General features: G+C 43.6%; 4 protein-coding genes and 2 pseudogenes across 4 annotated transcripts; 1 reads left to right on the top strand and 5 right to left on the bottom strand.

Annotated features, from left to right (window-relative positions):
- Positions 1–5,596: 5,596 nt before the first annotated feature.
- On the bottom strand, positions 5,597–6,568 carry LOC136315457 (histone H2B type 1-C/E/F/G/I-like; annotated as a pseudogene).
- Positions 6,569–6,573: 5 nt separating this feature from the next.
- On the top strand, positions 6,574–6,897 carry LOC136315468 (histone H2A type 1-like; annotated as a pseudogene).
- A 216-nt stretch (positions 6,898–7,113) lies between these two features.
- H1-5 (H1.5 linker histone, cluster member) lies at positions 7,114–7,850 on the bottom strand. Its single transcript, XM_066247069.1, has one exon. The coding sequence runs from the start codon at positions 7,810–7,812 to the stop codon at positions 7,132–7,134; it is 681 nt and encodes a 226-aa protein (XP_066103166.1). The 5' UTR covers positions 7,813–7,850; the 3' UTR covers positions 7,114–7,131.
- Positions 7,851–11,096: 3,246 nt separating this feature from the next.
- On the bottom strand, positions 11,097–11,545 carry LOC136315452 (histone H3.1). Its single transcript, XM_066247076.1, has one exon. The coding sequence runs from the start codon at positions 11,543–11,545 to the stop codon at positions 11,135–11,137; it is 411 nt and encodes a 136-aa protein (XP_066103173.1). The 3' UTR covers positions 11,097–11,134.
- An 827-nt stretch (positions 11,546–12,372) lies between these two features.
- LOC136315466 (histone H4) lies at positions 12,373–12,980 on the bottom strand. The gene has a single exon (XM_066247094.1). The coding sequence runs from the start codon at positions 12,978–12,980 to the stop codon at positions 12,669–12,671; it is 312 nt and encodes a 103-aa protein (XP_066103191.1). The 3' UTR covers positions 12,373–12,668.
- A 5,524-nt stretch (positions 12,981–18,504) lies between these two features.
- LOC136315451 (histone H3.1) lies at positions 18,505–18,945 on the bottom strand. Its single transcript, XM_066247075.1, has one exon. The coding sequence runs from the start codon at positions 18,930–18,932 to the stop codon at positions 18,522–18,524; it is 411 nt and encodes a 136-aa protein (XP_066103172.1). The 5' UTR covers positions 18,933–18,945; the 3' UTR covers positions 18,505–18,521.
- Positions 18,946–19,479: the final 534 nt, after the last annotated feature.

Below are 19,479 nucleotides of genomic sequence, written 5' to 3'. Positions count from 1 at the left end.
TTCCCTTCACAGAACACAGGTTTACATGCAAAAGGCTCGTTATCCCTTTGTCTAGCAGTGGTAGTCCACCTGGTCCCTACCACCCACTAGTGGTAGTCAACCTGGTCCCTACCGCCCACTAGTGGGCATTCCAGCTTTCATGGTGGGTGGTAGCGGAGCAACCAAAGTATAAATAAAAAGATAGATTGAACTATAGTAAGTTGTTTTATAAAGATTTATTCTGCAAAACTTAGCAAAAATCCTATATAAAGTACTTGGTAAGTAATTATTATTATATGCTTTAACTTGCTGTAACTCTGCTTTATAAATTTTATAAAGTAAAGTTACTTCCCTACTTTATAAATCATTATTACTGTGGAACCGGTGGGTGGTTAGAAAATTTTACTACTAACAGAAATACAAAAGTGGGTGGTAGGTATGAAAAGGTTGACTACCCCTGGTCTAGCCGTATTCGTCACTCACATGACTCTAGGGTGGGGGAGGGTGAGTTTAGGTGAGGTCAATGAATAAACTTTGGAAATTGCACATTATGCTCTTAAAAACTTTTTAAGGAAAGGAGAGAGAAAGGGCTTTTTCAGATAATCCCCTGCTGGCTCCCTCCTGCATTCTTCCTTGCTTTTCCTCAAAACTTTCTATTGTGAAAACCTCTCCATTAGCAAAATAATGGCCCTTCCCAAGCAGGAAGGTAATTTATATTTTCACAGACCACCTTTAGCTGGTGCTGCCCAACCCCCATTGCAAACTATAAGCGAGCAAACATAAAAATAATATTTTACAAACTTATTTGGTCAATATTCTACCCCTTTTGCTCACTTTGCAATCTACGCCACAGGCATTCCTATGCAGGGAATTGCGAGGTTGGTTGGCAATGGGGGAAGGTCATGTGAGGAACCAGGCAGGGGAACTGTGGCTGGAACTGCCCACACCCACGTGCGCCAAAAGAAACTTCCCAGAAGCCTTTTGAGAAAGAATGACCATATGTCAGCCAATGAAATTTCACTGCATCATATCAACTCGACCACCCTAACGTCCCTATAAATTACCCCACGCAGGAAAATCCAGGCGACTTCTCTGGCCCATCTTGCGGACCAGAGAACTTTGCCCAAGATGCACTCTGAAGAAAGCTTTTATTATTCTACACTCGGTAAACATGCCTTTCTTTATTCCTGGGGGGTTGGAATACCTTACAGAAATGAGGCACATTATACAAACAAATTACACTAACAGTACAAGTCATACAATTTCATCAATTACAAGGTGCCCTTCTCCGAGCACTTTGCCTAAAACGTAAAATGGCCTTAAAGCTTCTCTCCAACTAAAAGAAGAATTTCCTGGCTCAGGAGGGCTTCCTTCCTTATTTTAACTTTATAAATACTGGAGTGTGAGAGACCTCATATGTGAACCTTGTCTAAAGGGGCCAAAATGTGTTTTGTATGTTTCTCTCTATTCTGCTGATTTTAGTTAGCCACCCGTCTCCATTTTCTTGTAGACATCTTCTTCCTTGCTGACAATTCCAGGTCACTCAAGCAGTCCCTGATACAAAACACACATATATTATACATACATTTTCCAGGCCCAGGATATATGTGTTTAGGCAACTTAATCCCACTAAATTCTGTTCCCATTTCCACTCCTGGATATTTTCTGCAGATTTCCTCATTCTGCAAAACAAAACAATACCAGAACTGGCTGCTTATTATTTGTATTAGTGCGCTAATGGACAGGCTCAAATGCATATATGATATGAAAAGTAGTGATAAAAAACCCCCAAATGTATGGTGAATTTACTGGCCTTAAATATCTTGAGTGAGATCTATGAAAGGAGAGAGGATACAGTTTTTAAAAGTGCAATTTGTAAGAGAAACAAGGGAAAGTAGACATACAATTTCATAAATACATAAAATTACAGAATACATACATGCATAAAAACAAATACATGACCCTGCTACAGAGATGTCAAAGGTTTTGTGACAAGCTGAGTAGACAAGAAGTTTTCAAGAGCTGGAGAAAACTAATTATAGCCCAAATTTTGAGTTTTTTGCATCTACATGCCCTTTAAATGGCCTTTGTCAGTCTTTTCCTCCTACTCTCTCTTTTTAAAGACTTTATTCATTTTAGAGGACATAGAGAGAGAGAGAAGAAGGGGAGGAGCAGGAAGCATCAACTCCCATATGTGCCTTGACCAGGCAAGCCCAGGGTTTCAAAACTGGCAACGTCAGCATTCCGGATCGACGCTTTATACCCTGCAGCACCACAAGCCAGACTTTGGCTACTCTCTAAAAGAAAGTAATACTATCTAAGGAAATACCATTAGGTTTGGGGTTCTCATAAGATTTCCTTAAGACAAAATATATAGATGATGCTTGGACCTTGTTTTATACCCCTTATATTAATATTTACCTCTGGGAGTTTTCCATCCCCTTACCCTGCCTATCACAGGGGTATCCAATACGTGATCTTTTAAAACATTTATTCATGAAGGTACCCCTTAAAAATATTTTAAAATCACACACATACATGTGCTCTGTAGAAATTTGACTTTATTTTCAAGCTTTATGAAAAAGTAGCACATACCAACCTGAGATTTGTGTTTCAAAACTTCAACTGAGTAGCCCTGGCTGGTTGGCTCAGTGGTAGAGCATCAGCCTGGCGTGGGGAAGTCTCAGGTTCCATTTCTGACCAGGGCACACAGGAGAAACGCCCATCTGCTTCTCCATCCTTCTCCCTCTCCTTTGTCTCTATCTCTTTCTTCCCTTCCTCCAGCCAAGGCTCCACTGGAGCAAAGTTGGCCTGGGTGCTAAAGATAGCTCCATGGCCTCCACCTCAGGTGCTAGAATGGCTCTGGTTGCAACGGAGCAATGCCCCAGATGGACAGAACATCGTCCCCTGGTGGGCATGCTGGGTGGATCCCAGTCAGGAGCATGCGGGAGTTTGTGTCTAGGCCTCCCTGCTTCTCATTTTTGAAAAATAACGAACAAACAAAAACTTCAACTGAGTGCTATTGTAATTTCAATCATTTTCCCTGCTATATGCTATCCCATTGTGTGAATGCACCTCAATAAATCTATTTATTCTTTTGGCCATTGTATGGACAGTGTCCACTACCATCATGGCCATGTAAGTTTTCATTGAATTTGGACAGACAGTGAAGAAACAGTGGAGCCAAAAAATGGTGGGCCATTCCTTTATTAAACTCTTGCACCAGCTGATGAGCAAACAGGCTGGGTAAACACTTCCTTTTCATTCAGGGCTCCCAAAGCTCTGACGCACTCTTCAGTTCCACAACCAGGAGAATCTTATTCGGTTCCTCCCAGAATCAAAGGCCCCACCAGTCTCAGTGGAGCTCGCAAAGCCCCTCAGCTCTGGTTCTCTATCTGCACATCTCTTTCCCTGCAAAACTGGCTTCTTCTTCAGCACTTTGCATTCTCTCTGCTCTCTGTGAAACTACCTGGGCCCACAGTTGTTCCTCCAACAACTGCTGCTGCCCACGTTTAACTTCCAGGGTAAACTGCAACTCACGAACACTTGAGCCCTCCTTCTCCAGCTCTTGCTCCAGTGCCAGTCGCCACTGGTTCTCAGCTTGCCTCTCGGTTTGCAACTCATTCTAGAGCTTTCAAGCTTGGGCGATCTCTTGCACAGAACTCTCGGTTTCCTCTCACAGGGCTGTAAAAAACAGCCAGCCCACAGTCCCCAAAAGGATAGCCATGGGAAATCATAACAACAACCAGTCCTCTACCTCCCACCGCGCAAGGGTGGTCGCAGTTCCATACCAATCTGCTCGAATCCAAAGTGAACCTGCATGGCAGCCACTGGGCATACAGCCATGAACGTGTTGTTGCTGTAGTACACTGCTCACAAAAATTAGGGGGTCGGGGAACGTGCAGATACTCCAGTACTTTCAGCCTTTTGTATAGTGCATTTTCATCAATGAAATAAAAGTTTGTTTTGCATCTTATTCACATAACCAAACAACTTTATTTGACTTGTCATTTGCTTTTCTGATGTTCTTGTTTAATAATAAAAAAAATCAAATGGTTTTTTTCATCGCTTCATATTTATTTGGAAATATTCCCTAATTTTTGTAAGCAGTGTATTTTGCTGTTAAAACAGCACTGCTCTATTCTTCTTTTTTTTTTTTTTTGTATTTTTCTGAAGCTGGAAACGGGGAGAGACAGTCAGACAGACTCCGCATGCGCCCGACCGGGATCCACCCAGCACGCCCACCAGGGGCGACGCTCTGCCCACCAGGGGGCGATGCTCTGCCCCTCCGGGGGGTCGCTCTTTTGAGACCAGAGCCACTCTAGCGCCTGAGGCAGAGGCCAAGGAGCCATCCCCAGCGCCCGGGCCATCTTTGCTTCAATGGAGCCTTGGCTGCGGGAGGGGAAGACAGAGACAGAGAGGAAGGAGGAGGGGGGGCGGTGGAGAAGCAAATGGGCGCTTCTCCTATGTGCCCTGGCCGGAATCGAACCCGAGTCCCCCGCACGCCAGGCCGACGCTCTACCGCTGAGCCAACCGGCCAGGGCCAGCATGGCTCCATTCTTGCATGTATCTCATGTAAATACCTGGCACTGAAATTGTTGAGCCACTGGACTACCGTATGGTCAAGGTATCATAAGAAACCTTCAGCAAATACTCAATGTGGATGCCTTTCCACGCTGATCTTGGGCAAAGACCAAACTAGTTTAAAATACCTATGTTATTTCTAAGGGCCTAAAATGGAGAGATAGATTTTGACTTCCTAGATTGGGAGTAGGGAATGGCTATTCACTCTTTATTTATTTTCTGTGTGCCATTGAGTGACAGCTGCCTCAGGAACTGGCACAGCCCGAGGGCAAAGATGCAATCAAGGCTTTGCTTTCAGCACCTGCTACCAAATCCAAGCCCCAGTGTTTCCTTTTTTTCTGCTGTACTTTCTAATTGTTAAAAATTTCTATCAATTACTAGAAAAGCAATACATGCAAGAGAAACAGAGGAAACACATGGATCAGATCTGACATGAAAAGTCAGAAATAAACTTAAATTCTCACATAAACATAATTTCACTCAGAGAAATATGAGAAAATGGGTAAAATGGCAGTTCCTCCCACAAAGTGTCATAGCCCTGGAATTCTCCAGGTAGGACCAAATTGCACTCATGGTTCATTTCAAACTAACCGTGCAGCCTCTGGACTAACTAACACTGCCAACGTGCACCTTATTGATGTGTAAGATAACTTTAATTGGGTTCTCACTTCCATCCTTCCCCTCCCACTTCTAACAATATTTGGGAAACCAACACTCAGGGAAAGAACTAATGTCGCTCCCCCCACCCAAAAAAGGTGACCATAATTTATATATTTTTAGTGTGTGCCAAATGCTATTAATACATTAGTAAGGTACACATTAAATTAAGGATAGTAACAAGAAACATTTAGCAAGGTTGACGTTTCAAATTCTTATTATTATTATTTCCTAAAGAAACAAAAAGAGTGAGAACAGATTTTGATATTCCACCTATTTATGCATTCATTGGTTGATTCTTGTACGTATATACCCTGACCAGGGATGAAACTGCAAAATGTTGGGATAATGTTCCAACTAACGGAACAGGAACAGGTTGCCATTTTTAAAAGTGATTTAATTATTTTGAGACAAAAACTCAAAGTTTCTTATAATGGAGCTGATACTTCTTGACATAGGTCCATGTAAAAATTTATCTAGGGTTACTTCAGCATGTGGTACATTGTAGAGAAAGTAGCTTGTAACAAGACCAAATAAGAAAAATAAGAATGTGTCTTTGTAGCAAATAATGAACACTCAATGTAAAGAGTGAATAATAGTTCTCCCTAAAAGATTGAGCAAGTTGCTCTGAAAAGAGCCTTTTGGATTAAGAATCAAAATGCTTATTTGCACGTCCACTTGGAGCTGGTGTACTTGGTGACGGCCTTGGTGCCCTCGGACACGGCGTGCTTGGCCAGCTCCCCTGGCAGCAGCAGGCGCACGGCCGTCTGGATCTCCTGGTTCGTGATGGTCGAGCACTTGTAATGCGCCAGGCGCGACGCCTCCCCGCGAGGCGCTCGAAGAAGTCGTTGACCAACGAGTTCATGATGCCCATGGCCTTGGTCCAGAGGCCGGTATCGGGGTGCACCTGCTTCAGCACCTTGTACACGTACACCGAGTAGCTCTCCTTGCGGCTGCGCTTCAGCTTATGTCCTTCTTCTGCGCCTTGGTCACCGCCTTCTTGGAGCCCTTCTTCCGGGCGGCGCGGACTTAGCGGGTTCGGGCATGGTCGAGAGGACATAAGACGTGGCAGGAAAAGAAAGATACTAGAGTGGAAAGCCAACGTGTCCATTTATATAAAACCTCGCATGGAAATAAGGTCGTACACAGAAATCCTCTGTCTCATTGGTAGCTATTCAGAACAATGTAAAAAAAAAAAAAAAAAAAAAAAAAGAAAGCTCTGCCCAATTTACATTTTCACTGGTTTAATATGAAGCTCAAATCTTAAACCAATGACATTTCTGCTTTTTCGCGCCCAGAAAGGTTTATAAAAAGTTCCGACGCTGCACTTTCTTTTTAGCTACTTACCATTAAACTTCTAAGATTATAAAGTCAGGGAGGGAAAGCAAGGTAGCAAGGCGCGCCAAGGCCAAGACGCGGTCCTCGCGTGCCGGACAGTTCCCCGTGGGCCGCGTGCACCCGTGTACCTGGCGGCCATGCTGGAAAGGGCCGAGATCCTGGAGCTGGCGGGTAACGCGGCCCGCGAAAAGACGCATCATCTTGCGCCACCTGCAGCTGGTCATCCGAAACGACAAGGAGGCGGGCAAAGTGACAATTGCTCATGCGGTCAACATCCAGGCCGTTTTATTGCCAGACTGAGTCACCACAAGGCTAAGTGCAAATAAAACGTAACATTAAAAGCCAGAGGCTCTGTTCAGAGCCAACAATTTTGGGAAGAGAATGGAGACGTGTACATTTTTTTAAAATTGTAATATGGTAAAAAGGAGGTACAATGTCCCCAAGTTAACTAGGTCTAGATTTCAAGGTCTGCTTTTAGGAATACTGTATACCGTGCACAGCTGTTTCAATAGAGCTCTGTGGGTGGCTCTGAAAAGAGCCTTTGGGTTTTGTAGACTTTAAAAGGCGAGCTTCCTACTTCTTTTTCGGAGCTGCCTTTTTGGCTTTCGCCGCTTTGGGTTTGGCGGCCTTAGGCTTGGTGGCTTTGGGCTTGGTCGCCTTTGGCTTCACAGCTTTGGGCTTGGCCGGACTCTTGGCAACCTTTTTGGGCTTTGCGGCTGCCTTAGGCTTCTTGGGGCTCTTGGCCACCTTCTTGACACCAGCGGCCGCGGGCTTCTTCGCTTTCTTGGGGGTCTTCTTAACGACTTTCTTGGCCCCTGCAGCCTTCTTGGGTTTCTTGGGTGTGGAGCCCGCGGACTTCCTGGGTTTAGTCGCGCCCGCCTTCTTGGTTTTGGGCTTGGCCTCCCCAGAGGCCGCCTTCTTGTTGAGCTTGAAGGAGCCCGAGGCGCCGGTGCCCTTGGTCTGCACCAGGGTGCCCTTACTCACCAGGCTCTTGAGGCCCAGCTTGATGCGGCTGTTGTTCTTGTCCACGTCGTAGCCCGCGGCCGCCAGCGCCTTCTTGAGCGCGGCCAGAGAAAGACCGTTGCGCTCCTTGGAGGCGGCGACAGCCTTGGTTATAAGTTCGGACACCGGAGGCCCGGACGCCTTGCGCTTCGCCGCGCCCCCGCCAGCCGCCTTCTTCGTCGCCTTCTTCTTGGCCGGCGACTTCTCCACGGGCGCAGGAGCAGCCGTCTCAGCAGGAGCGGTTTCCGACATAGCGAGGGGAGGAGCTGTTAGAAGATGAGAGACTCAAAATCCAAACAGTAAATTTGCAGTGCTTACCGGCTAGGGCCCGGGCTTATATAAGCCGGGGCTGCGTTGTGATTGGTGGGATGTCCGATCCACCGCCCTCGGGCGGCCGCCTTTAGCGGTTGGGTTTCCTAATTGTTTTTCTAAACCTCCAAATCGGACCAAATACTGAAAACAATGGTACAGAATGTGACACTTTGAAGGTGCAAAGCAGGAAAACAGTCTCCCGGTTCACGTACTTTTTTGTATTTTTATGAATCGTGTGCAATTGATGAAAGATATATTTTGTAAATCACTTCAGTTTAACATAGAAGTCCACTAGACTTAGGGCATCGTACTACTAAGTTGCACATAGCAATAAATTTCTACTATCAAATGAATGTTTTTTAAAAAGCTCTGTCCCGAAGTTTGGCCTTTGATTTTTACAAGAAGAAAGAAACTAGGTTCCTTGGTTTGGGCATAAACTTTGTGTCTAACTATAGCTAGTAACAGGTTCAGAACAGCGGGATGTCTACATTCCCACATTAACTACCTAGATCTTACTTTGAAAGCCGGTTCTCCTTCCTAAGAGTTTCCAGGCACCCATATATTTAGAGACAGGTATTTTGCAGGTTGGAACAGTTCAGTTGCAGCAGGGGGAATAGAAATTACTTTGGCTGCAGGATCCAAAGACCAATATTCAAATGCAAACTTAAATTTGGTATGTTTTTGATTGAGATGCATTCTCTCCTTAGTCCCCATGGAAATATATTAAAATAAGGATGAAAAATGTTTAGCCCAGATCATGTTTTAGAAAAAACTGAAACCCGCTGAGAAATTATTCACAGCTTCCAGTAGCTATCAAGAGAACTAATGGGACTTTGCTAGTTTTTAAGGTGCTTTTTCCAATGCTCTTATTCAAACTCCTCATGTCCAACATTTAACAAATTGCACAGTCAGGAACACACTCTTCTGTAAATTGACAGGAGACATCAATGTGGGTATTATTGTGTTTAAGCAAAGACAGAACTGTATTTTAATTAAAACAGTTGGCTACTAACTATGAGATGGGTGGATTGAGAGTTTCCTGAACTGAGAAGAATTCAGAAAAGTATTAAAATCCAGTATTATCATCCAGAATTGAGGCAGCAACCATGAGTTTGGAATGGAGGGTGGAGAAGTTGGCTAGTTCCTTGGAAGGAATGCAAGGTATGGAGTGGACCGTATTTTGTATTTGACCTGGATGAAAAGGAAGAGCAAATGATGATTGTGACCTGTAATACGATCAATGGTGCTAAGTGTTCCCTGTGAAACATTGTGTAACAGAAGACCCAACACACTTCTCTCAAGGAGTTTCTGCAGTTGAAACTATAGCCAAGGATGGCCATATCTGGACAGGGGTCTGTTTCTGTAGGGCCCTCAGGGTAAAAGTGGTGTTTGGATTTTTAAACTGTGTTAGAAAAAAACATGACAGAGACCACCTGTGGCCAGCAAAACCTAAAATATTTACGATCTGGTCTTTTGTTCTGTTTTGAACTCATGCTCATAGACACGAGAGGCGACATATTGCTATAAGCATGCTTTTTTTCAGAACAATGCGAATCAAGAGGTAAAAACAAGGAGATCTTAAAGAAAATGTTCTAACCAAGCACTTTCCACTGTGTTAGTCACAATTTTTAGGATATCTAGGGGCTAAGCATGAAAATCTCCGTGCCACAGGGCAGGAGAGAGAGGTATAAGAACTAACGCACACTGAGCATTTACTGAATTCCAGGACATAATCTAAAGATACTCTCCAGATTTTAATCCACTTTCCACATTTTACATCTATATGAGTTGAGGCTGGGGAAGAGGACAGGTAAATTGTCAAAGGTTATATACAGGTAATATTTAGTGGGTCTGATGTTTAAATGTATACTCCTGGGGTATATTATGATGAGAAAGTCCCAGAGGGTGGGGAGAGAATCTCTGAAGCTTAGAACTGGCCGCATCAAGTTCTCCTTACACCTGACAGCTGTTAAAAGAAGCTCTTAATTGATCTGTAGGAAGAAGCTTCTGGCCCCAACAATCAGAACTTTTGCTGAATTCAATTTACGGACCTTTTCAACAGCTTTACAATGAGTCAATAGTTGGAGTATAATCCTCTCTGGAACAGCAATTCCAAAAACTGGAAGGGAAGAATCAGATGTCTGGCCTGACCAAAAGCACTCAAGGAAAATTAACTTCATGTAGCTACAACCTCCTGGATTTAGGATGTGCCCCCAAAAAGGTAAGCAACAAAGTGAGGCACTGGTAATCATATATGAACAGTACACAATACTTTTAAAAGCTGGAAATATCTGACGAAATAAACAGCCAAGTTCAGTTTAAAAACCCAGAATTATGAGTGGGAACAAAGAACAGCTTTAAAAATGACATGGCAGCACTGGCCAGATAGCTTGGTTGGTTACAGCATTGTCCTTAAGTGTGGATGGCGGTTTCCAGCGTGATACCTGGACAAGACACATATGGAAAGAGATTGATGTTCCTTCTCTCTCTCCCAAATCAATAAAATAAAAATTAAAAAATATATGACATCTCAGATTTAATCTTTAGTCAAACTCTATTAAAAAGAAAAGTGGTTAAAACAACATCATAGACTAACAAACACATATTTAAAACAATTAGGCAAATTTAAAATTTTTTTCTGGAGGTATTGGGAACTCACTTTACAGAGAACAGCCAAAACCTGCAGGTTGTCTGCACAATGTATACCAGTCACATACAAAAAAAGCCCACTGCAACATTTGTCATAATTACATTGAAACAAAAGCTAGCAAGACTTCGGACACTAACAGCAATTCTGTTACATTTGAAAGCAAATAGAGGCCCAACTTTGAAGTAAAGGTCCAGGAATACATTGGTATTAAACTGCATTTTAATTGTATATTCCACAGGGACCTGAACTAAATTCCTCTCAAACTTGTAAGTCTTCCTTCAACCATTTGTACCCAAATAGGTATTACTTATAAAGCAACGGAGTCATTGTAAAGAATGCTTATCCAGATACAGATCCTCAGGGCGAATAGGAACAGGGTCCGGCTGCTGAAAAAATTCATGGGCTTACTGAATAGGACACAGCCAGCTGCCTTTAAGGACATCCTTGAATGTACAGTAACTGACCCCGCCAATTGTTGCTGGTGTCAATGATGTACTTGTTCGTGAGGCTGCTACATTTTCTGTAGAAGCAACAGCTCTCTTTCAGTGACAACTGAGGGGCTCTGAAAAGAGCCTTTGGGGGTGGAATGTTCATTGGGTTACACTCAAAAACTTAAGCCCTCTCCCCGCGGATGCGGCGCGCGAGCTGGATGTCCTTGGGCATGATGGTCACACGCTTGGCGTGGATGGCGCACAGGTTGGTGTCCTCGAACAGCCCCACCAGGTACGCCTCGCACGCCTCCTGCAGCGCCATCACGGCCGAGCTCTGGAAGCGCAGGTCGGTCTTGAAGTCCTGCGCGATCTCGCGCACCAGGCGCTGGAAAGGCAGCTTGCGGATCAGCAGCTCGGTGGACTTCTGGTAGCGGCGGATCTCGCGCAGAGCCACCGTGCCGGGCCGGTAGCGATGCGGCTTCTTGACTCCGCCGGTGGCTGGCGCGCTCTTGCGGGCCGCCTTGGTAGCCAGTTGCTTGCGCGGGGCCTTCCCGCCAGTGGACTTGCGCGCTGTCTGCTTCGTACGAGCCATTGCTAGACCGAGAACACAACTTAATACTAGTGACCAAAAGAGCAAGCCAGCCCAATATTTATAGCAACTCTTGCCTTCTGATTCGACGCCTTCTGCTCCTCCCACTCCCCCCCAACAGACTTAGTTCTTGATTTTAATGCTGGGCATGGCGAGGTGGAAGGGCGGTACCCAAATGCACTTAGACTGAATTTACACAACCTAACTTTTTAAGCGAATTCCCAGAATCTACACTAACCTAATTCGAAGTAGGTGCTCTGAGATATAAAAGATTTTAAAAATACCTACAACTTTTAAACAGATTTTGGGGGTGGCCGGAATAAACATCTTTGTACTGAAATGGAGGTGTGGATAACCAGCCACCGAAGCCGTAGAGGGCGCCTGTGCGCGCAGCCGGGATCCTTGGCAGTGCGTCGGGAGGGGGGAGGAAGAGGCTGTGACTCCGGGGGGGGGGGGGATCTCCTTCACAAATGCAGAGTGAGGCCCTCAGCTTCAGAGAACGAAGACATCAGAGCGAGAACACCGACCCCTTAGTCTAGTCAACAGCAAGTGACAAATTGCTTAGGTTTAGGGTTAGGTACTTTCAATTCGAGAATGGATTATCAACAAGGCCCAATTAGTTCCTTTTAGTCTCAAACCCACGTATTTGGGCGCAGAGAAGGGGGAGTGCGAAACTCAGGCAGATGACTAGGGGTCCGGGGGAGGGAAGTCAGTGTCCCGCACTTTTGCGATGTCGACAGGCATGAAACAGTAGGATATAACACCCATCTTTTTACTATTCATGTTGAGTTTCTGTGAGTGTCGTAGATTGAGGAAAAAGTGATAAGCCTTTGACAATCATCCCCATTAACTAAAAACGAGCTTGGCAGGACCTCTCGGGCTCCAGGTCACTGGGATCTACCTTTGTTTCAGGTCATGTTTGACCCGCTTCCAGGCAGTAGTGCCTCCCAAAGTTGGGGCCTCCGTGGACTTACATCCTGTACCCTGTGTTGGAATAGCAGCTTGCTTCTTATTCGTTCCCCTGTACCCCGTGAAAGGCAAGACACACAACTCTTCCCAGGAAAAAGTGGGCGGCCCTGAAAAGGGCCTTTGGTATAAGAGTATTACGCCAGAAAAAAACAGGTATTTAACCGCCGAAGCCATAAAGAGTACGGCCCTGGCGCTTAAGGGCATAGACCACGTCCATGGCCGTGACGGTCTTGCGCTTGGCGTGCTCCGTGTAAGTAACAGCGTCCCGGATCACGTTCTCCAGAAACACCTTGAGCACCCCGCGGGTCTCCTCGTAGATGAGCCCAGAAATACGCTTAACGCCGCCGCGCCTGGCCAGGCGCCGGATAGCGGGCTTCGTGATGCCCTGGATGTTGTCGCGTAAGACTTTACGGTGCCGCTTGGCGCCGCCTTTACCGAGACCCTTCCCGCCTTTGCCACGACCAGACATGTCTGCAACTGGAGCAAACACTGACGACAGCGCTTGCGGGCACTGTTTATATACATCTTTAGCGGACCTGTTTGGAAACCTCTCAGGCCAGTTTACTCTCACCCTTTCTCCTCCCCACGTTCTTTTTCCGGAAAATGAAAAGGGCGGTGCTTCTTTAAACCACTTGGTTTAGAAAAACCCATGGCTAACATCATTTTCAAGAATGAAAAGCTGAAAACTTTTTAAGATCAGGAACAAGAAAAAATTTCCACTTTAATCATTGTTATTCAACAAAGTATATGTAGTCCTAGCCACCATAATCAGACGAGAAAAAGAAATAAAAGGAATCCAAATTGTAAAGTAAGAAGTAAAACTCATTATTTGCAAATGACATGATACTATAGAGACCTCTAATGATTCTACAGAAAAACTATTATAACTAATATGAGTTCACTAAAGTAGAACACAAAATTAATATTCAGAAATCAGAGCATATTTATGCACAAATAACACTATACTATCAGAAATAAATTAAGAATCTTATCATTGTATCAAAAAGTAAATTATCTAGGAATGAGTCTAGCAAAAGATGCAAACATCTGTATTCAGAGGACAGGCATAAACATTGAAGAACATATAAATAAATGGAGGTATATTTGAAGATTTTTAACATCATTAAAATGTCCATCCATACCACCCAATGCAATCTACAGATTCAATGCAATCCCTATGAAAATATGCATTTCAAAGAACTAGAACAAATAATTTTAAAATTAATATGGAACCACAAAGGACCATGAATAGCCCAGCAATCTTGAAAAGAACAAAGTTGGAGATATTTTGCTACCTGATATCATACTATACTACAAAGCTATAGCAACCAAAACAGAATGGTAATGGCATAAAAACAGATACACACATCAATGTAACAGAATAGACCACCTGGAGATAAACTAACAGATATATGGTCAATTAATTTATAACGAAGGAGACAAGAATATACAGTATTGTGAAAACAGTCTCTTTAATAAATGATGTTAGGGGAAAACTGGACAGATAGATGCCAAAAACTTGAAACTAAACCACTTTGTACACCATATATGAGAATAAAGTAAAAATGTATTAAAGACTGAAATGGAAGACTTAAAACCAGAAAAATACTAGAAGAAAAAATAGCCTGTAAATTTCTTGACATTGCTCTTAGCAATATTTTTTTTCAGATATATCTCTTCAAGCAAAGAAAACAAAGGAAAAAATAACCAAAATACCAATTAATTTGATTAAAAACTTGGCAGAAGACTTGACTAGATATTTCTCCAAAGAGGACCTGCAGATAGCCATTAGACATGTGAGTTACATTATTAGCATCACCAATCACCATGAAAATGCAAAGTAAAATCACTAGATGTGACCTCACACCTGTCAGAATGGCTATAATCAATAAATCAACAAACAGCAAATGTTGGCAAGGATGTGCAGAAAAGGGAACACTTGGGCACTCCTGGTGGGATTGTAAATTTTTGCAGCCACTATGGAAAAAACTATGCAGATTTTCTCAAAAAATTTAAAATAGAACTACCATAAGACCCAGCAAGCCCACTTATGAGTATTTATACGAGGAAATCCAAAACACTAATGCGAAAAGATTTATGCATCCTTTTATGTTCATTGTAGCATTATTTACAATAGCCAAGATATGGAAGCAACCTAAGTGTCCGTCACTAAATGAGTGGATAAAGAAAGTGGTACATATGTATTATGGATTGTTACTCAGCTGTAGAAAAAGAATAAAACCTGGCCATTTGAGACGACATAATTGGACCTCAAGTGTATTATGATTAGTAAAATAAGTCAGAAAGTGAAAGACAAATACCATATTATATCATTTATATGTGGAGTTTAAAAAATGAGCACGCAAACAAAACAGAAACAAGCTCTTAGATGAGAGAAAAACTGAGAGTTTCCAGAGGGGAGGGGTTTTGGGGGATTGGAGAAAAATGTAAAGGGATTAAGAAGTACAAATTCTCAGTTATTAAAATAGTATTAGGGATGTAAAGTACAGTTTACAGAATATAATTAGTAATATTGTAATAACTAGATGTGGTGTCAGATGGGTACTAGCCTTATCAGTGTGGTCACTTTGTAAGGTATATAAATGTCTAATCACTATCTTGTACACCAGAATCTAGTATAATATTGTTTGTCAACTGTTATTGAAAAATAAAAAAAAGGTAAAAGCCTAATTTAAAATACCTCAGTCCAATTTCTTCTTCTACAGGATTTTGTTCTTGCCCACCCCTGAAAGACCATTTATTTGTCTGGGTCAGGCCTTGCTGTCTCTTTTATTCTGTCACTTCTTCGCCATCCACTGCACTAGTGACTGTGATTGTGGGATTTGAGTGGCCCATCTCAGGAGCAGTGGTTGCAGTCATCTGGGTTATTTGTGAAGCCTTGTATACAAAGTGTTTTCTATATAAGGTTAACCTAGTCAGCCTGAGAAGTGGTTGACTAAGTTAATGCCTCTGACTATGGAGAGCTTCAACAAGGGGGCAGGGGAGATTCTCACTTCTCAGCTTTGCTTCTCTACCCTTTTCTTTATCTGCCACTCTTTCTGCCGCCTTCCTTTTCCTTCTCTCCCTTGTTGTATCATTGAGGGGCGTGGGGAGCAGAGAACTGACTTTTATATTTTTTTTCATCTGGACTAGAAACACTAAGTTTCTAAAGATGTTTGTGGAAGGTCAGCTTTTATGCATCGTTTTCTTGGAGAGTCGATGAGCAGGTGAAAATGCCTTTCAGAACTCGGGCATCCACAGCGGAGGACGGGACACAGAAATATATCCCCTGAGGATATAGCTGACTACTGTTTGTTATTTCTGGAAACACTGAGAAAACTTAACAATGATCCTTTATCTTGTGAAGGTGACATACTCTGAAATACAATATCTGTAATTTGGTTGCAGTAACAGTGCATATTTACATTCACATCTATGTTACTCAAAGGTGAGATTCTCTGTGTTAAACGAAGAGACTGTTAATTCTCTTCTTCCACCGTAATGGAGGAGACAAAACAGACCTGGAGATATCTTAACTTAAAAAACGTTTGACGCCCTGGCCGGTTGGCTCAGCTGTAGAGCGTCGGCCTAGCGTGAGGAGGACCCGGGTTCGATTCCCAGCCAGGGCAAATAGGAGAAGCGCCCATTTGCTTCTCCACCCCCCAGCCGCGCCTTCCTCTCTGTCTCTCTCTTCCCCTCCCGCAGCCAAGGCTCCATTGGAGCAAAGATGGCCGGGCGCTGGGGATGGCTCTGTGGCGTCTGCCCCAGGCGCTAAAGTGGTTCTGGTCGCAACATGGCGACGCCCAGGATGGGCAGAGCATCGCCCCCTGGTGGGCAGAGCATCGCCCCATGGTGGGCGTGCCGGGTGGATCCCGGTCGGGCGCATGCGGGAGTCTGTCTGACTGTCTCTCCCTGTTTCCAGCTTCAGAAAAATGCAAAAAAAAAAAAAAAAAAGTTTGAGAATCTCATTTTATTTAAATTAAGTAATATTAAGATCCTTCCTTTTTGTCCTTTGCAGCAAGAAAATAATGCTGATTGACGAGTTGCCCAATAAATTCTTGTGGAATAATTGTACTTTTTTCTCTCTCAAAGTAGAAGACATTCTTTTCCAAGAGAAACTTGGCAGTTTTTTTTTCTTTTATTTATTTTAGAGAGGAGAGAGAAAAAGAGAGAGAGAAGGGGGGACCAGGAAGCATCAACTCCCCTTATGTGCCTTGACCAGGCAAGCCAAGGGTTTCAAACCGGCAACCTCAGCATTCTAGGTCGATGCTTTATCCACTGCACCACCACAGGTCAGGCAAAAACTTGGCAGTTTTAAATTTCATAGAATTCCCTTCCCCTTTAATCAGATAAATAAGTGAGCCTTTCCAATGTTCTGAGTGTTGCTTACTGATCCACACTTGTCTAGATGACAATTTCTTAACGTTTTTAGTTACAAATATTAGAGTCAATCCTTTCCAATATTGTTATATTTTCAATTTGTTATGCCACATATTTATTTCCTTGAAACCTGATTTTGTTCGTTTGTTTTAAAGCTTTGGAATTGGCTGGTAGGTTGTGTTGTATGGCTCTTTTATTCTCTTGTTCTTCATTCAAAACTATTTTACTTACTAGTAATTAGTACTTCTTTGGATTCTTATTTCTTTGTCTCCAAACCATTCTCACACATAAGCACACACACAAGCACACACACATGAGCCCTTTGGAGGATTTCCTACTCCACGAACTCACTCCCCCCCCCTTTCAGACCTCTCCTCAAATTCCACAGTGTCCAGGTCAGAATCGTAACTATGAGGCATGGAAGCATAGTGCGTCCCATCTTGCTCCCAAACTTAGAGTAATCACCATCTCTGCTCTCATCCTTAAACTTCCTTAAGTTTCTAGTGCCTCTATGTGCTATGAATATCATTGAAAGAAACTTGGAGATCCATAATCCACTGTTCTTCCTGGCCTTTCTCTCATCTTACAAAAACCTTTCCTGAGGTTCACCGTGCCCTGTTCTTATCTGCTAATGGCTTGAAAAGTGATTTCCAGAGATAAACCTTCTCCTGAAACTCTTCCAAGACCCAAAAGCATTCTCCAATTTACAAAGCTTTTAGGGCCTGACATTCCCTCCTTCTTTTACATAAAACCCTACCATGTTTCTGCAATTTTGTACATAAGACCACTATGCTCCCTTGAAAATTTCTCTTAACTTACCTGGTTTTCATGCCTATAATATATCAAATACCTGCAAAAAACTGATTTTCCTTCACTCACCACCCCTAATATCTTCAGGACTCCTGCCTTTAGAACAGGGACAGAGATTAAGAACACAGTTCACTTGACCAGGTAGCTCAGTTGGTCAGAGCATTGTCCTGATACCCCACGGTTGCAGGTTAAATCCCTGATAAGGGCACATACAATAATCAACCAATAAATGCAAAGATAAGTGGAATAACAAATCCATGTTTCTCTCTTCCTCTTCCCCTTCCTTTTTAAAAATCAAAGAAAAATTTTTTTCAAACTTCTTTGAATTCAGTGGTTGCATAGAGACACTATCTATGTCCCTAAAGGTGTTTGGAGGTGGGGCCTTTGGGATGCTCTTAGGTCACAATCTTAGAGCCCTCTAGACTGGAATTAATGCCTGAGTCCTTGGGCATTCATCATCTCTTCCATCATGTGAAAACATTAAGATGGTTGTCTCTGAACCAAGGGAGCTCATAACGCGTGAGTTACTCACGGGTGTAAGTAACATTCTCTCTGGAAATGTCGCCTATTAAACTGCTGTTAAGCAAGTTTCTCTAAATAGATACTATAAAGCAAACACTGCCCGTGAGGCCTTGGAAATTACGTTTTTACAACTTTGAGAAAAATAACCAGTTTTAACAGGAAATTCAGCCCTATTTTTATCACTTCAGAGCTTAGTTTGCGCTTTGGAGATCGAGCCTACCAGTGAAAACAGCCTGTTACCGAGAATGGAAGTGGCTCTGAAAAGAGCCTTTGGGTTCAAGTTTACTACTCGCTTAGTTTATGCTCTCTCCCCTCGGATGCGGCGCGCGAGCTGGATGTCCTTGGGCATGATGGTCACGCGCTTAGCGTGGATGGCGCACAGGTTGGTGTCCTCGAACAGCCCCACCAGGTACGCCTCGCACGCCTCCTGCAGCGCCATCACGGCCGAGCTCTGGAAGCGCAGGTCGGTCTTGAAGTCCTGCGCGATCTCGCGCACCAGGCGCTGGAAAGGCAGCTTGCGGATCAGCAGCTCGGTGGACTTCTGGTAGCGGCGGATCTCGCGCAGGGCCACCGTGCCGGGCCGGTAACGGTGCGGCTTCTTGACGCCGCCGGTAGCAGGCGCGCTCTTGCGGGCCGCCTTAGTGGCCAGCTGCTTGCGCGGTGCCTTCCCACCGGTGGACTTGCGCGCCGTCTGCTTAGTACGAGCCATCCCGAAGACCTCGAAGCAGGAAACGAGTGGAAGAAGGAAAGACGGTGCCCTCGACCGGTATATATAAGGCCAGTCCCGCTCTGATTGGACGAGATATCTGCCGATCAAGTCTCGCAGTGAGGCTATTAGAAGCGGCGAAAACTTCACGATAGTCGGAGCTTTCCTGGAGTTGAGACTGGAAATTAACTTCTACTCATAGCCTTTCAACAGCGGCTAATGCTCCTTTCTCACCTCTACTTGTTTTTACGCTGTTTCTGTACAATGTTTTCTGGCTTCTCTTCGAGTTTAATATAAATATTACAGTGATATAGCTTGTTTTCTGAATAAAAATTTTAAATTAAAATATTTGGCACCGGAAACGGGCTTTTCTTTCATCTTTTTGAGAAAGCGCGCGCTGGATGGGATTGACCAAGTAGTTTTTTAACCTCATTCAAGTTTAGAAAGGCCAATTTCACGTCAACTTTTTCATTTCCCTATTTAAACTTCTATATTTAAGAAAACTTACAGACTTTTCCTAAATGTCTAACTCGATTTCACATGTGATACT

Source organism: Saccopteryx bilineata, chromosome 11 (assembly GCF_036850765.1).
Source record: "Saccopteryx bilineata isolate mSacBil1 chromosome 11, mSacBil1_pri_phased_curated, whole genome shotgun sequence".
NCBI classification, from domain to species: Eukaryota; Metazoa; Chordata; class Mammalia; order Chiroptera; family Emballonuridae; genus Saccopteryx; species Saccopteryx bilineata.
This window is presented reverse-complemented; position numbering and strand designations above follow the sequence as displayed.

What these genes read in the sequence shown, in the direction of transcription:
- LOC136315466 (XM_066247094.1), bottom strand. Translation starts at nt 12,980, where the DNA reads ATGTCTGGTCGTGGCAAAGGCGGGAAGGGTCTCGGTAAAGGCGGCGCC.
- H1-5 (XM_066247069.1), bottom strand. Translation starts at nt 7,812, where the DNA reads ATGTCGGAAACCGCTCCTGCTGAGACGGCTGCTCCTGCGCCCGTGGAG.
- LOC136315451 (XM_066247075.1), bottom strand. Translation starts at nt 18,932, where the DNA reads ATGGCTCGTACTAAGCAGACGGCGCGCAAGTCCACCGGTGGGAAGGCA.
- LOC136315452 (XM_066247076.1), bottom strand. Translation starts at nt 11,545, where the DNA reads ATGGCTCGTACGAAGCAGACAGCGCGCAAGTCCACTGGCGGGAAGGCC.